The 16,727-nt window shown below is 44.4% G+C and overlaps 1 protein-coding gene across 9 annotated transcripts in view; it reads right to left on the bottom strand.

Annotated features, from left to right (window-relative positions):
• The window catches only part of LOC121871042 (heterogeneous nuclear ribonucleoprotein L-like), a 278,283-nt gene that overhangs the window by 152,263 nt on the left and 109,293 nt on the right, over positions 1-16,727 (bottom strand). For all 9 annotated transcript variants that reach the window (XM_042373119.1, XM_042373113.1, XM_042373116.1 and 6 more), the window contains one exon: positions 3,280-3,329. In XM_042373119.1, the coding sequence (XP_042229053.1) occupies positions 3,280-3,329 (50 nt within the window). The remainder of the gene's footprint in view (positions 1-3,279; positions 3,330-16,727) is intronic.

Below are 16,727 nucleotides of genomic sequence, written 5' to 3'. Positions count from 1 at the left end.
CCCGGCTTACTACGCCAAAGCAACACTAAGCCAGCAGGAGCGGGCAAGGCAGACAGCAGGGTGACGCAGGGCCCAGGTGTGACGCGCTCAGTCTCTCCCCTAGAGCCAGGCTTCCCCAGCTTCATCTGCATATGAAAATAGTTCCATCTCAACATGCAAATCCAGGCAAGAGAACTCAGCTCTGGAATTAAATGGTATTTGTGACGTGTGAGAATGACAGCGGGGGAGCCAAAAGGAAGGGAGAAGAACGCCACGAGAGGGGGAGAGGGAATGGTAAAATTAAGAGTGAAATGGGAGTAAGAGATAGGGAGGGAAGAAAAATCCGAGAGAAAGTAGAGGGGAGATGAGGTGAAAAATTCTAAGAGGAGGGAAGGGAGAATGACGTGGAAAATGCAAAGAAAGGAAAGAGGAACATAGGAAAGGGGAAGGTGTCTTGGAGAGTAGGAGCGAAGAAAGGCAAGACGACTAAGTTGAGGTAGCAGATGTTGCCGCGAAAAAGGGCCGCAACGCATCTAGGGTAAAGGGGGTGAGTTTGAGAAAGAATATAATAGAATAAACAGAAAATATAAGCACCAAGGAAAACGTAACTACGAAGGGGGAGGGGAAAAGACAGCTTTGGCGAGGACAAACCAGCCACCAATAGGCTACACGTATAAGGCTTTACTGGCAACTTTAAAGAGGGAGTTACACATGGAGATGGCAACACCAGAAATGTTGGAATACATCAGCAACAGAGGAATGGCTTATGCGTGTAAGACGATACCAGCAACATGGAGACGAAATATAAATAAATACGGCAATACAATACCAACAATAAACACGTCAACAACGTGGGAGTAAGAACACTGCAACAGTCTCATTTATACACGACAGGAGGAGGGAGACGGCATGTGTGATGCCGCATAAACCAGAGAACACGATAGTTGTGTGGACGCCTGCCACGCATAACACACTAGCCATTGTATTATAACATCACCCCATCTCCCATTTTACTCCTCCTCAGTAGGTCTCGTTTCGCCACTGCAGCAAGAGGAAGAGACTGGGTGTGATACTACATATCTCCCACCAAATCTTGCCAAGACACTTTCTTCCCTTCCTGACTCCGCCGATCATTCTCTTACATTTCAAAATTTTCATCATAGCCTTTTACATACCCCCCCCCCCGTTTCTCTGTTATTTAGTCATCCTTAACCACTCTTTCTTTCTAAGACCACCCTAACTGTACCTGCCACCCCAACGTACCAGCCAGCAGCATTCCACCACATACACACCCGCACTTTTACCATACAGAATAAACTCTGTTGCCTGCACCTCCGGGTGCAGGCAACATGTTGATGCTGGACCGGTAAACAAGTGCAGCCCCTGGCTATTACTACCAGACTGTTAACGACAATTAGTAACAACTATCTTCTGAGTCAAGATCATTATCACCTCCGGCTTGTTCATTATACAATATTAACAGACACTCAGAGGCTGTTGGCTCAGGGACAAAGAAACTATTAGATTTCAGATAAGAGCAGCGCTCCGCTGCATAATTATCACCTCGGTGTTCTACCTGTTAACTGAACACCCTTGCTAACAGGTGTGACGCGTCCACCGCCGATAAAAGTAAAGATAACGCAAATTACACGATTTATCTGGTATCTATTTTAGACCCCCCCCCCCCAAAAAAAAATCACCGAGGCGCAAATAGTGACGCTCTCTAACGATGTACAAGTCAGGTGAATCACGGTGCCCTGTGCAAACTTGGCCCCAGCCCAGTGTTGGGGTACCCTCCTCTGCCAACCAAAACCCAACCTCGTATAAACGCTAACTTTCCCTGTCACCTTTAACGATTTCACACACCTATCTTAGAAAAATCAGAAGACAAAATTTTAGTAGGATGAACAAAGCTTTTCCGCATATCGCACCTTCCAGTTGTGATTTTTATATTATAAATGATCAATAATGTTATATCTCGCCAGTTATAAATATCGAATACAGTGTACTTACGTTTTAGCTTTACTTTCAAAATATGTTTATTTGTAAATGTTCAATTGCGTTCCCTTGATGCTCTTACACACTATTTTATTTTCGGCACGTACGTACGTACGTACGTACGTGTGTGTGTGTGTGTGTGTGTGTGTGTGTGTGTGTGTGTGTTCCGTTAAACGGCAATTCAACTTTCAAAGATTCTCTCTCCCTTTTTCTTGTGTGCCTTTGGCGTGTGTTATTGACAGGTCCAGTTTGCCGGTATGCCCCGCTTCCCCCACTATGAAGGTGGCCTCTCCCTCATTCTGCTCACTTTACAGCGCTCAGTTTTTTACTTGCCACATTTCAGAAGCTGATAGTGCCTTTTTATAGTTCCTGGAAAACGAAAGAGGCTGTTGGTGCCGGAGAGCAAAGAAAACTTTTTTGCTTCGCGTTTTTAAGTGGCTCAATAGAGTGAAGCACCGCTTATTTTTCGGGTGATTCATACTGAAAATATTCCTCCTTTCCTCTGATTCGGCAACAGAGCAACAGCTACCTCCCACCCGCTCCTTGGTTTTATATATATATATATATATATATATATATATATATATATATATATATATGTATGCACCCAGGATTAAGTATACGACACAACCTACAGATAGAACTTGATCCTGCACTTACCCTGACCACTTATAGCTCCTTCCCCCACGCCGCCCCGAGGTAACGCACCCCACATTCCAAAGATGCTTCAAAATTCGATAATTTCACCTGGTTCACAGTCATTCCGCGACGCATTATCCTTCAACTTTAAAAATGGGGCATAAAAGGGACTATAAACCTGAAGAGTATCGTGGAAAATGTCATCCAGACTTTGATTCTTTAAAGTGGATGATCGTAAGCCATCACCCACACACCAGCGTATATGTGGGGGAGTTCATGAAGACTCTAACCTCTATGTCTGTCCACTTTAAACGTTGTCTGGATGCCACTTTTCAGTCTATTTTGTTGATTTATTTAAAAATCAACTAGCTCGTGTTTTTCACGGACCGCATCTCTAGTAACTTATTAAATTCCAAGCCACACACGACCATTTTCCTCCATCTAGCTTATAAATTAAATCAAAGATAAACAGGTGTGGCTGAAACTTACCTTCACTAGCTGCTGGTGGTGGTGTGCCGTTCTGGGCAAAGTCCTGGTAGACATATACAGCTTCAACCCTTCCTGCCCACCTCTCACTAAACTAGTATTACTCCTACTAGTAGTACATACTCACAATGATGATCTCTTAACAATTCTAGAACAAAATCACCAGTTTCAACATACCTTCTTCTGGGTTGGTTGTCATAGTCGTTGAAGCCGCCGTAGGGGCCGTTCTGTAAGAGAGAGACAACGATAAATAGAAAATTCTGCAACAGTTGTCAGGTGTGGATTCACTAAGATATTTATTACTAGCCCCTCACTTTAACACCAGAAAGTCTCACTACCTATTATTAAGTAAGATTTACTTGGGAGCATTAGTTATCAAATCATTCAACGTTACTAAGATCACAATCATGCATATATCTGTATTGTATACCAAAATATATCAAAATGGTGAATTTTAAAAGTACCTTATTATAATATAAATAAATAAATGCAGAGATGATCTGCAACATGCAGAGGCGAGGTAAACTAGGGCTTTCACGTGTCTTAGAGCAGCTAAAGCCTTTGTCGAGGATGCGGGTCAGGGAGAGGGTTGGGGTAATCCAAACTACTCGTACTACAGCGTTAACACCGGGTCCCTCCTGTGTCCCACACCTAGTCTTAATACGTACTAAATCTGCGGCATAAAGGCCACAAAACCTCATTACGCGAGTCACACCGCTCCGTGGCCATTACGGGACACGGCCACCACCACCCATTACTTATTCCTCCAACACGCCCACAAAAGAGAAGTGGGTTCTCTGCTCTCTTCACACCCCTCTCTGCCAACACGCGAATGAAAAAATAAACGAGAATATAAACACTTCAGCAGGTAGAGTATGGCCCACTGACGACCAACCCTCACAGAAATGTGTGGTGACAGTTCCTAGCAGGGCGTCCAATTCACTCCTTACAGAGACGAAAAACACTAAACGAGAAGACTTTCCACTCATTTGCAAAGTGTAAATCAAGAAAACGGGTACCATGAAAACAGGTACAATGGTCGGTAGAGTAGCGCAGGGAGTGAGCATCAACACGACCGCCTGCTTTACAGAGCCGACACAATAGGCCAGAAAGCCAATGAGGTGATTGTAAAGCATACCACCACAATACCGTTCTAAGCCGTCTTTGTTGACCCCGACACGAGAGGGTTCCATTTAGAGCAACAGGCTTGACACATGAGCATCTATTACCACCCATTTATAAAGAGGAAACTAATTTGGGTGAACTTCACGGAGTCAACCCCCCCCTCCTTTCTCCTCCTCCTCCTCAAACGTTCCAGTTAACAACTCTGCAACAGTTCTTACATCCGACCTCAGTTCCCAATATTTCTTAAAACGGCCCCGAATCCCCTCCCACAAGCCCTACATCACATATATAGCGAACACCACAATAAAAAAAAATAATAATAAAAATAAAAAACTCAGCAGCAGAAAATTTTTGGGCGGGTATACAGCTATTGTACATAACCCTCACCTTTGTACACGGTACTGGATGAAAGTTAACTGTGTTACACAAAAGCAGCCTCCCCGCGCACTCTGCTGTGAGCAGTGGAAAAGTTCCTCTTTGCCTTTCCTTTCAGTTTGGGTCACGAGCCGTTTCTTCCCACCAGTTCTCGAGTTACCCTCGAGGCCTAGACCCTACTCCAAGTTAACCCCAGAACTGTATCCTCTGGCCGCCGCCTCTCATATTGTTCTTCCCTACTTCACTTTACTCCCAAAAACTGATCCCTCTGGCCTCTTCCTTCCCTACCTTTTTATCCCCGTAGTTATTCCATCTGAACCCTCCCCTCCTCATTCCCTACACGGCTCCTCCCTCCCCTCTCATCGTTCTCCCCTTCCTTTCCCTCTCCCCTCGCCGCCAGACACCCTGAAACCTGGCGGAGTCATTACGGCGTTCTTGCCCTGCGCGCTACCATCTCCACAACCTTCAAAGGGAATCGCAAATGAAAACGTGAGCCCTCGAGAGCCCGGCTAAGCCCCCCAGATATTAGCGCGGTCTAAAGTCTTCCATGGCAGTGCTGTTCATTTATACTACTTTTCAGGCGGGATCCTCACAACGTCGGACTTCCGCAGGGGTGAAAAATCCCAGGTGGTACCGAAGGGAGGGTGAAGCTTGTTCGTTGGGTCCGTGGGCACGTGTTAATTGATCCTCCTTTACCTAAATGAACTTAAACATTTACCTTTCTCTAAACAAGCCCTCCCAATTTCAATGGAACGAACAGTCCCTAATTCATCGCAACCTTTCCCGCTTCACTGAATTAGATCTTCCTACTTCAACCAATAAGACCTTCCAATAAAACAACCCGGTAATAAATGTTCAGCCACCCCTTTGTATAAGACCATCCCACCCGACCCTCCCAGACAAGTTACGACCCTCCCGTGAGTATAAGAAGGAAGTTACTACCACCTGTCAGCTACTGCTACATTATACCCATCGTGGTAGAATTAGTTTAAAAAAAAAGCAAAAACAAAAAATCAATAATTATCAACATCACCCACCAGATTTACAAGACCCAGTGTCCAAGAAAAAAAAATCCTCGTCACAAGTATAAAAGATAAATAAAAAATTAATAAATAAAAATACAAATAAAAAATAAAATAAATAAATAGCCCCCAACATCTGCAATAAAAATATGCCCTAACTGGTGCGATGTAAATATATGCGTCTCATAATAATTTAGCATTTTTCTTTTTAAATGTTAGTCTTGTCCTTCCGCTCGGTGATTTAGGTAAATGCATTCTTATATCTTTAGCTATGAGTAATATTCAACGCAACAACCTTTATGAATCCGACCCAAAGACTCTTGCCCGACACGCACCTGCAATAGGAAACAAAACTGGCCATAACTCCCCCACCATGAGAGGAATGCAAAGATTATCGAGCTCACCCGAGAGGTCTAGAACAAAGCAGCACTGTACCAAACATTGTGACTTGTTCAATAGTTCTCTCGAGGTATCTCTCTTGTACCTCTCGTCTCACACACACTGTCTAATTACTCCTTGCTTAAATCTAACAAGGAAATGTGAAAAGATTGGGAGACCAGGAGTGAGGGAGACTGGATACGCAGCAAGGATGTGAGAAATGGAAAGATAAAGACGGAAATGAGAATGAGGGTTGAAATGGAAACGGATGAACGAAAAGGGAAGGGGACGGAGAGAAAATAAAAAAAAAGATGCGGCAGGGGAGAATGCGGAGAACTTGTAGGTGGAGTGGTGGGGTGGCGGCAACATCAGTATCCTATCAGGAGGGTGGCAGGCACAATAATCCGGCACCCAGCCAGCACCACCACCAGCAGCAGAGGAAACCTAATAAAACCTCCAGTAATTCCCTGGTTCTGGGGCCTCCATCTCCTCCGTAATGAAACCTTCCCGGGGCCGCTACTCACACTAATTTGCCGTGGCCGCCCCATCTCGTGTACACAATTATTAAATTTGGCCTCGCCTGCAGGAAGCCCGCCTCCGGATGCTTCAAGAAAAACGCAAACTTATCGAGGAAACATCGCGACGCTAGTTCCTTCCCCCACACCGCTACTCGTAAACGAGGCTTCCTTCTCCCCCCTCCTCCCTCCCTCCCTTCACCTCTCTTTAACAATGTTCCGCTACCTTTCTCTCCCCCTCGCCCTCTCTTTATTAACGTTCCTGTTATTTCCAACTCTCCCCAAGAATACCACACGCCAACACGCCTGCTGTATGGCACCACTGCACACCTCACATTGCCTGTCAATGCAAGAAGTATAAGGGGGGAATTTTGCAATTTTATCATTCACACTATGCATATGTTTCACGACACAAGACTAAACACCTTACAACAATCCGTGTACGAAATATATTATGTACTGTTTATACAATAACACTCATTGGTAAATATTCAGGTGATCTTCAGCGGCTTAGACCGTTGTCTTTTGTCATGTTCTGTTTTTGAAGAATCATCAACCAAGTCAAGTTTTTTTTTTTTTTAGCTAATTACCAAAACACTGCAGGAATGGTCTCAGTAACACTTTCTTGTAATAAAACAATCCCCGAGACCACTAAACACAAAACCAGCAATGTCCCTCCTTCCAAAGCCTTTCTCTCTTCCTTTGTATCCAGCTAATTAATCGCTTCACAACGAGCAGCATCGTAAACCAACACCACCCCAACTCCCCCTCCACACACACCACCACCTTCCTCCTCCTCCCCAAATAAAAGCACCATCCACCCTCCCCAGTCCTCCCAACTAACTCCACCGGCAAGAAAAACACGCGCGTCGAGGAACCCCGGAACCATAATGGAGCATGAGAGCATTTCTGAGTATTGTCTGGTGGCGGGTGGTGCGTGGCGAGGTTCCTCCCACCGTCAATCCCGGCCTCACCCCAGTTGTATAAACTAAGCCGGCGTCAGTACCCAGCGTCTCCGCTCCCCAGGCTCGCTCTCCTCACAGCGTACTCCACCGCACCAGCCCAGTCCCTCCTACATTTAGGGTTACGCCCGACTCGACGTAAAAAAAAAACCTCCCTCCTTCCCTCTTCTAATATACTTGACTCAACCTTTACAAAGAATACAGGTTCCTCCCCTTCTAATACATCTAGCTACAACGACTTGACAGACAACAGACTATCTGTTTGGTGAACATTGTGGATAAAGCCTCTTTCCCTTCTTTTAATACAAAACTTATCTTTTCTGGCGCGGGTTTCTTGTCTCGTCTAGTTCGCCTCCCGCCTTCCTTCATAATTTCCTTATTTTCATTTCTCGCACTACAATGTCCGTAATCTCTTAAAGTATGGACAGAATCCACTCAACCAGCCAGGCTACTCTCCTCTACCCTATTACCACACAATGCCCAAGAGGTCCATTTGTATAAATCTCCTCTACCCTCTTTCCTCCTCTTCAACCTTCCCCTCTCCCCGACTCTCCTAACCCTCGCAGTCCGCCACAATGTTCATCAATTAGCCTCCTCAAAAAGGACCAAAGGCGCTGACGTTTCAAGGCCTAATAACGCCGTTTCTGGAAAGCGATGAGCAATTCAGTCTCCGGTAGCAATTTTACCCTCCAGTGGATCGAGCATTCTCTGGGAACCTCTGAAGATGGCTTAAGGTTTCCTCTTAAAACACATCCAAGATCCTCGTCATAACGGAGGTTTTACTGTAAACAATTCTCAAACAAAACGTATGGGAATAAGCTAACGAGTAAGAATCCTGATAGTTTTAACTCTCACTAACCCCTCACCCTTACCACTCCCTCCTCTCCCTTACCAAATCGTTATACAACCTTCTCCATTATCAAATCCTCACTGATGCAAACCCTTCACCCCCACAAACCCCTCAACCTCACCCACTGTGCCTCCCTCCCCTCGCGCGTGTGAGGCATCATTAATACTTGTCGGAAGTTTTGAGAGCGGTGAGGCTGTGGGGACTGGAGGGAGGGACTATAGGCTAAGCGCCCCTGCGACACCTCACCAACAATGCTGCCTCCATTCTATCCTCGCCTTACACCCACATCATACCTCCCATTTCTCACTTCTTTATCTTCACCTTCACCCTAACATACACGCCACTCTCTTAACACACACACTCAACACTCCCTTCCACACCTCTCTCACACACAATCAACACTCCTTCCCACACAAACACGCCTTCCCCCATAAACACACTCGAAACTCGACACACCCACCCTCTCTCATTCACTCCCTTACACCTCCTCTGCCCCACCATCTCGGTATGCTAGCAACATACTTGGCTGTATTCAGAGATACGTATCACTCCACTAAGGCGGTAGAGGAAGGAGGAGATGTAATAACCGCGGGAAGTGCTGGGGTGGGGAAGGGGTGTAATGATATGCCCACCAACAACCTGATTCTCAAAGGTTCTTTTGTTTGTCCTAACTCGGGGTCCGTGATCGTACCAAAAGTGGTTAGTTTCATGTAACGATACAAAGTGGAAGAGAAGATGCAACCTCACCGGTTCACTTAAACGGAGTTCTCAGAGATCGACTGAGAGCACCATCTAAATGATTCATAAAGGACAACTGCACTAAGACTCTACAGTCACTGGACACGTTCTCTTACCAGCAAGATAACGGCTGAAAATTTTACTTAAAGAATCATTGGCAATCCTGGAGCCAGCTAGCTTCCTCTCCCTCCCTTCCAGGGCTCGCTTCCTCAGCCAGTACGCTCTCCCACTGTTTACATCGTCAACATTTGCCTTTTTCAAGAGATTAAGGCCCCAGGTCGTAGATTTTTCGTGTTTTAAAGCGCGCCATTAATACTTGTCAGGGGATGCTCCACACACTGCTGGCAGAGAGGCCACCACTTCATTTTCTAATAAAATCTGGCATACAATCACAATATTATTGTACAATTTGACGCAAATGTGTATTAAAAGTACGGAACTGTTTTGATTTTGCAAAATTGAGCGTAAATTATCATCATCGTTATTACTACTATAATTTATATTGTTGTAGTAGCAAAAGTAATATAATTAATAATGTCAGTGGTTATTGGGCAGTGTCGGGCGGTAAAATAACTGAGACGGATCAAAAGGTAAAATAGCCTACAGCCGTATACAGCAGTGTTTGTTTTTATCAATATAGGTAACCTTACCTTACGTGGCCTAACCGACCTTGAGCTATTTTACCATCAGACCCGTCCACTTCCAATAATAATAGCAAAAAAAAATGAAGTAAACACATTGGAATATAATAATAATAATAATATAGGAAATCCAACAATACAGTACTTTATATTTCTACACTATTTAAACTTTACCAAAGAGACACTTCAAACAGAAAAATATAAACCACTTAACAAACACACAACACGATAACCTTAAAAACAAAACTTAATACAATAAGCCAAAATTTAGGAGCACTTCATAAATCATGAGAGCGGAGAAGAGAAGAGAGAGCGGTGTGCAGTTATCTTAAAAACACTCCACTCAATGCAACTAAACTTTGTGTTTCTCTCACTCACAATACAGACAAAGACCGGTATACAGTAAGCCATGACATAAATGCACCTGCTGTTAAACTATAAAACCCTGGTACTTAAAACACAGTCGATTAGGTGAACCAAACCCCCCCCAAAAACACCTCTCACAAAGTCGGGGAATAATACCTTACCCATAGACAAGCCACGCCACCTCCTTCAAAACAGACACATTACATCGACACTATCACCAACCAGGCCAATAAATACACAACCCCCGGCTAAGCCACCCCCCCTCCCCCCCTCCCCTCCCCCAACACGCGCCCACAATGGCAATTACCACTATGACAAGTAAGACTTATTAACAGTCGGTTAATACTTATTGGCCCGGCATATTGGCTACATAATGGAGGCCGGTGACACGCGGTATAATGTAACTCGATCATTAATATAAGAATTCTACCGCCACACGGACCACAGCCAGGCAGCCTTTCACGCCACCTTTCACACTGCGCATGAATTCAGTCTTGTGAGAGTTTCCCCGACCTCATTTCTCGGACACCGTTACCTTGCTTTTGTTGGGAGGCGGCAGCAGCAAGAACCCTTTACCTGCAACACCAACCTGTAATTCAAGTTACTCACCCACCCAGTGTTGCAAGCCCCCACATACCCAGAGGAGAGGAAGGGGTGGGGTAGGGGGGGCTATTCCAAATCCAGAATTCAATCGCGTTTTCTTAATATTAAACCTGACCATATTAAACCCACGTCTAACCACGGCCAACTTAAAACTTACATCTATCCACAAGCCAAATTAAACCCCACTTATGATGTAAAACACCCCCCCCCCCCACCACAGTTTCGACAATTCACAACACACAGCCCGACTAGTATGCAAATGGGTGTTTTCCCCAATTCAATTTCGAAGTAAAAATTTACATCTTCGCCAAGTTTCCTCGTCCGTGTCGATCCTCCTCAGGTGGGCTGGGGGCGGTCATCGTCACCATAAGTTCGCACATGACTTGAAACTTAAATACATCCACACACACAAAACATTTAATTTGTTATCGGTGTTGTTAAAGATCACCTCCACTCTTATTACACTCTTGCAATAAAAACAAGAGCTCACAAACCAACGCTGTGTTGTATAGGGGAGACAAATTGCATAAAAGACGCAATAATCGGGTATTAAATTATAATAATGTAAATTTTATTTTGCGCGGGTAGTTTCAATAGTAAAAATAAGATGGCATTTCTTGATTAGAATTTTTTTTTCTCTTGGGAAGGGGGTTAAGTTGCAAACAAAATCGCGTTTCTCAAATCACACACACACAAAGCATTTAGGCGGTCAATTCTCAAAATAAAAACCTTTCTTTTTTTCCGTAGATTCAAACATTGAAGTAAATATTCATAGCTCCTATATTTATTTGTATTTTATTTCTTGGGTATTTTAAGATAGCATTCGTGTTTTATCGATCTAATTTATAAAAATCCGCTCTTGAAGGAAGGGGTGTTTAATCGAGCTCACCTTCTCCAGTTAAAAATTTAAAATAAAACAAAAATAAAATAGCTATATGACGTTGCTGGCTCTGAAAGCCTTAGTTAAATCACTGGAAGAGACCATCTCGCTCTCCTAGCTCTAAAACCTTTGTGCGGACGCAAATTACTGTATTCCAAAGAGAGCTCCTACGTTCCACACGTTCTTTAAAAAACATATCCGCAGGTGTCTTTCCAACCAAAAGAATATCCTATCTCCTCTAGGTATTGCAATATCACATAAAAAGCCCCCACCCCCGTCTCTCTCTTTCTTGTACTTCAAAAATCGAGAAAAGGGTGGAACCACAACACGACACAACACTACCTGTATACAATTTCAAGGTGGTCAAATAACTCTCTCTCTCTCTCTCTCTCTCTCTCTCTCTCTCTCTCTCTCTCTCTCTCGTATATATAAAAACTAGGTCGAGTCAAATCACATCAAGAGGCAATCTCGCGTTTCTCACTCTAAAACCTGCCCCAGGAGTGGTCATCAACTCAAACGCGCTCTCCACAAATTTACTGAGCTATTTTCCGCTGAAGTAGGCCGTAAGCCCCCAACTGGCGGGGATGAGGACATGGACCAACTAAACAACGTAAGCAGCCCTAAACCCCACACTATCCATTCCAACCCCCCACGACTCGCAACACTATCCACTATTCTCTTCTGCAACTACTCGCATTTATCGATACTCCTGCAACTGTATTGAACGACAGTTAAATCCCGGGCATTTACGAGATTCCGGAGCTCCCACTGCTGTTGTGAGTGGATGGTGGAGATAGCACTAGCCTGGTTCCTCCTGCTGATGCTGCTTTTCTCTCCGGGGTTACTGCTGCTGTAGCTCAGGTAGCGACGCGGGAGCTGTTATGGCAAGACAACTTGACGTGTTACAAGAAAGGATTTCACGCATAAAAGATATCTCAACGTGATACAAATGGGAAGCTGTGATTTACCCAACCGACTTCCGCAAAGATGGCGGCGGGATACACGGCCTCTCAACAAAACATCCAGAGTATCACATTCATTTTCCATTTATTTTTACCTTTACATGACGCTGCTGACCAACGCACTGCTGATTTGCTAAATGCAAGTTCGAAGCCATGAGACTTTAGATAAATAGAGACTACACTACTGTTATTAAGACACGAACCTTAACCTAAACAAGACTGGTCTGACAGCGTCTTGTCTGTCATCCGTCGTCCTCACCCTAGTGAAAGGGCAAGAGACCCAAGTGGGAGCCAGAACCCCACTCCAAACAAGTACAAGGTCAAGCTAAGGTGTCCTAAATAATATATATTTGGATTTCCGTCTTGTGTCTTCTACACCAGAATGCGTCGTGGCAACACGGCCACCCCAGCTAACTCCACCAACACAGTAACCCCACGCCACCAAAGCTTATCACGCCCTGCGCAGTCTTTCCCTGAGGACTCGCGCTCTTATCCCCAGCCTGTGGCGAGTCCACCCCCTCACCCAGCTAACCCCAATCCCCCCCCCCTGCTGCTGCCGCCCCCAGCACGGCCCCGACGTGTTGGGTGAGGGACTAGGAGGGATTTTCCGGCCCTTAACGAGACAAGGGGCGCGACACACCGCGTCTCAGCCACAACACCAACACCCAACATTTTTTTTTCTCACACATAACGCATACGAGCGCGCGCGTACTCACTTATTATCTCTCTAACATGCCAGACACATTGTGAACCATCTACAGCCCCATGAGTTTAACATTAGCAAATTGGAGATAAAACTGACACGAGAAATAGCGGTCACAACCACACCCATGTTTCATAGCATCATAATTTACGTCAAATTGCAAAGAGGGGGCAATTTCGAGGCGGAAGCAGCAACAAGTCACCAAGGATACCCTCGGGAGTGAGGCGCCATTTTTCAATGTCTTGCCAGGGTGACCTATTCGTGGCGGCCACCCCCACACACACACTGGCACTAGACAGACACGCACACACTCAACAGACACCACATAAAACACTGACACTGCACACACCACTAATGTAAGAGGATACTAGATGAGGGGAAAAGGGTAATAGAATTAACAATAGTATGTGTACAGACAGGTAGACAGACAACATACGACATTACAATAAACGTTTTGGCATCAACATTCATAAATTAAAGCCAAGGATCATAAAAAAATAAGCCCGTGTTTTATTTCTTTAATCATATATCCATTTTTTATACGAGGAAAAGTGTCAGGAAAAAGTGTGTGTGTGTGTGTAAACCAAGACCATCTCTCACTCACACACACACACACATCAGAGGTAAGTAAATAAAGTGGGTGTACGTGCGAGAGTACAAACAGAGCAGGTGGATGGGTCGCTCACTCACTGGGCGGGTGTAGGAGTGGAGAAAGCCCCTGTCTGCCACGCCACACCAGCCAGCATGATAATGGATCAACCCGCGCCAGGCGAACACCTCAAACACGCTAGTTTTTTTCACCTTTCCTGTGGTACATACCTCTAGTTTTTCGTCTTATCATTTATCTTTTGTTGGTCTGTCTTTAATAGCCGCTGGTCTTATTTTTGTGGAGTATTTAATTATTTTTCTGTTTTAGACAACTTATGAACAGTCCTATTATAAAAACGCCAGCAGACAGTGGTACACGGGTGCCAATACCATGTTAATTGAATCAGCACCAAGGGCACAGAAATATTTCGTTGACCCCGTTACTAATGGTCAAAGGTAAGAGGTCAGTCGTTCGATATTCAAAGGTGTATATCATTATTAGTTCTCCGCTTCCCGCTTTCAACAAAGGAGGATGGGGGTTCGGGGGTAGACTGTAAGAGATAAGATTCTGTAGTTTGTTTGATAGGCAACTTAGTATATCTTTATTCGGAGCATTTTTTTAAGTTACATTCGTTATTTTATTTTGCTTTTCCGTTTCAGTTCCCTTGTCTACCAGTTATTTACAACACCCCAAGTTGCCTCTCCCTACAACCGTAAAACTGATCATAAGTACTGTGACCATGTTTTGAAATTACTTACACGAGGTAAAACCAGAACACAAGATCACTATTACCCCCGTGATCAAATTCCCAGTTACTGACTTTTAAGCCCCGCTGTCCAACTAAAACTACTTAATGGGATCTAAACACAATACACTATAGCAACCCCCCCCCCCCCGTCACTGGTATGTACCAAGGAAGCCTAGTAGTGTTAAACCTAGCAGGTAGAACAGTTTGCATCTGGCTGGGTGAAAAAAGATAAACACCATTACTGCCAGAGTCAATGAAGGGCCCGAGAGCCTCCGTGACACCACCGGTCTGATATTCCCCAGCTGAGTATGAATCATCGCTCAACACAATAAGAAGGAAACAAAGAAGATCGTTGAGTCCTTAACATGCTTAGTCACTCTCAAAAGGGGGCGAGTGAAGGAGAGTGGGTTATTGCACAACGGTATTTGATCCTGCCAGTAGGGGGAGGTACACGCCCACCCAAGCAACACTGCCCGTCCATCCCACACAGTTAATCCCCATACAAACCATTCACTATACCACATTCGTGTACCACTACCTCACAAAGCACGCGACCACATCATACACAGACCAAACCTACTAACACCACACACGCATTAGAACTGACACACCACCCACACAGACTAACCCAGTTTACCTCAGAGCCTGGACGTCCCGTTACACTCTTCACCTTGAGACATAAGCCACACTTTCACTCAGGATCACGACCCATTACCATTCATCTTGCTGGTATAGTTCAGTGTATTTACAGTACACTTACACCACCGGCTGATGTACCTACAACAATGGCTAACACCACATTGCTGCAACATATAGTGGAGGAAAATTTATATTTACATTAATACACACGCTGAGTCATTACGGTCGCAGACCAGCAAAAATAATACATGTAAAAATCACTAACACTTTTTTTAAGTTAAACTAAATGCGAACAACCCACACTCTAATACAGTACTCAAGTAGAATCGATTTGCTTCATAATCAAGACCTATCTACAGGGGAGGGCAAGAGGTGGGGAATGGAAAACAAAAAATCCTTAATTTTGCCAAACCTTCTTCCTAATTATGAGGACCAAACTTAGCAATTACATGTGTTCTAAACAGAAATGGCCATATTGACTCGAAATAACAGGATTGCATAAAACTGAGAACACAAGAAACTTTAAGCTCCAGTTATTTTACAAAAAAAAACTGGGAAAGAGAAACTGGCCGTGAACGATCACGTTTTCCGATCAGTTCGCAAGGTTGCAAGTTCCTTAAAAAAATTATGAAGATTTGTAAATACAATAAAAGGCCGAGGACACAGACACCCCCGTGTCTCTTACTGTAGTTCACAAATGGGTTGAGATCAAGGTCAAGCTGGGAGAGGGACTCCACGCGGGTGGCTTGTGGAGTAAGAACACGAAGGGGGGATGGCGGAAGAGAGGAGGATACCGAGAAGACGAAGAAAGAAAAAGTAGTGAGAAAAGAAGGGGATGAAAGGAAAATGGAGATGGAGGGGGAATATAGAGGGATGGTGAAAAGGTGGGGGGGCAAAGAAATGGATGAAAGAGGAGGGAAAAGGTAAGACGAGGAAGGTTAGAAGGGAGAAAAGAGAGGAGAGACAGAAGAGCGAAAGCAGGGGTGAAGTGAAAGGGGTTTGAGGGTTATTTAGAAAAAGAAAGATTTTACGACAGTTAAAAGAAACGCAAGCGACGACAGCGGCTTCTGAGAAATGAATCCTCCGGCCAGTGGGAGATGAGAAATGGACGAAGATGTAGTGTAGCGAGAAACGAGTTTATGCCGTTTAGGTACACGATGGATGACGCCAGGACCCACCCCGTGAAACACTGCCCCGACACTCACTCACCCCCCCTACCCTACCCACCACATTGTACGAACACTACACCAAGTACAACTATGAAATCCCAGGTAAACAATACTTCTAATAATACAATCTTATTTTCTTACCCGTTATGTTGTCTTACTTTAAATTCTTCTAAGCTCCAAGTAAACTTATAATCTGTGCTTATAAAAACGTTCAACTTAACTACATTAGCCAACGCAACACTCGTCACCATCATCCTCATGCTGACAAAAAAATTCGATAGCAGTTTATCACACACACACACTTGATAACCAGTTCTAAATATCTACAACAGCCACGCAATTATCATAAAACCCTCAGTA

This window comes from Homarus americanus, unplaced genomic scaffold (genome assembly GCF_018991925.1).
Source record: "Homarus americanus isolate GMGI-L3 unplaced genomic scaffold, GMGI_Hamer_2.0 scaffold52512, whole genome shotgun sequence".
In the NCBI taxonomy this organism is placed as follows: Eukaryota; Metazoa; Arthropoda; class Malacostraca; order Decapoda; family Nephropidae; genus Homarus; species Homarus americanus.
The sequence above is the reverse complement of the archived record's forward strand: the minus strand, read 5'-3'. Positions and strand labels throughout refer to the sequence as shown.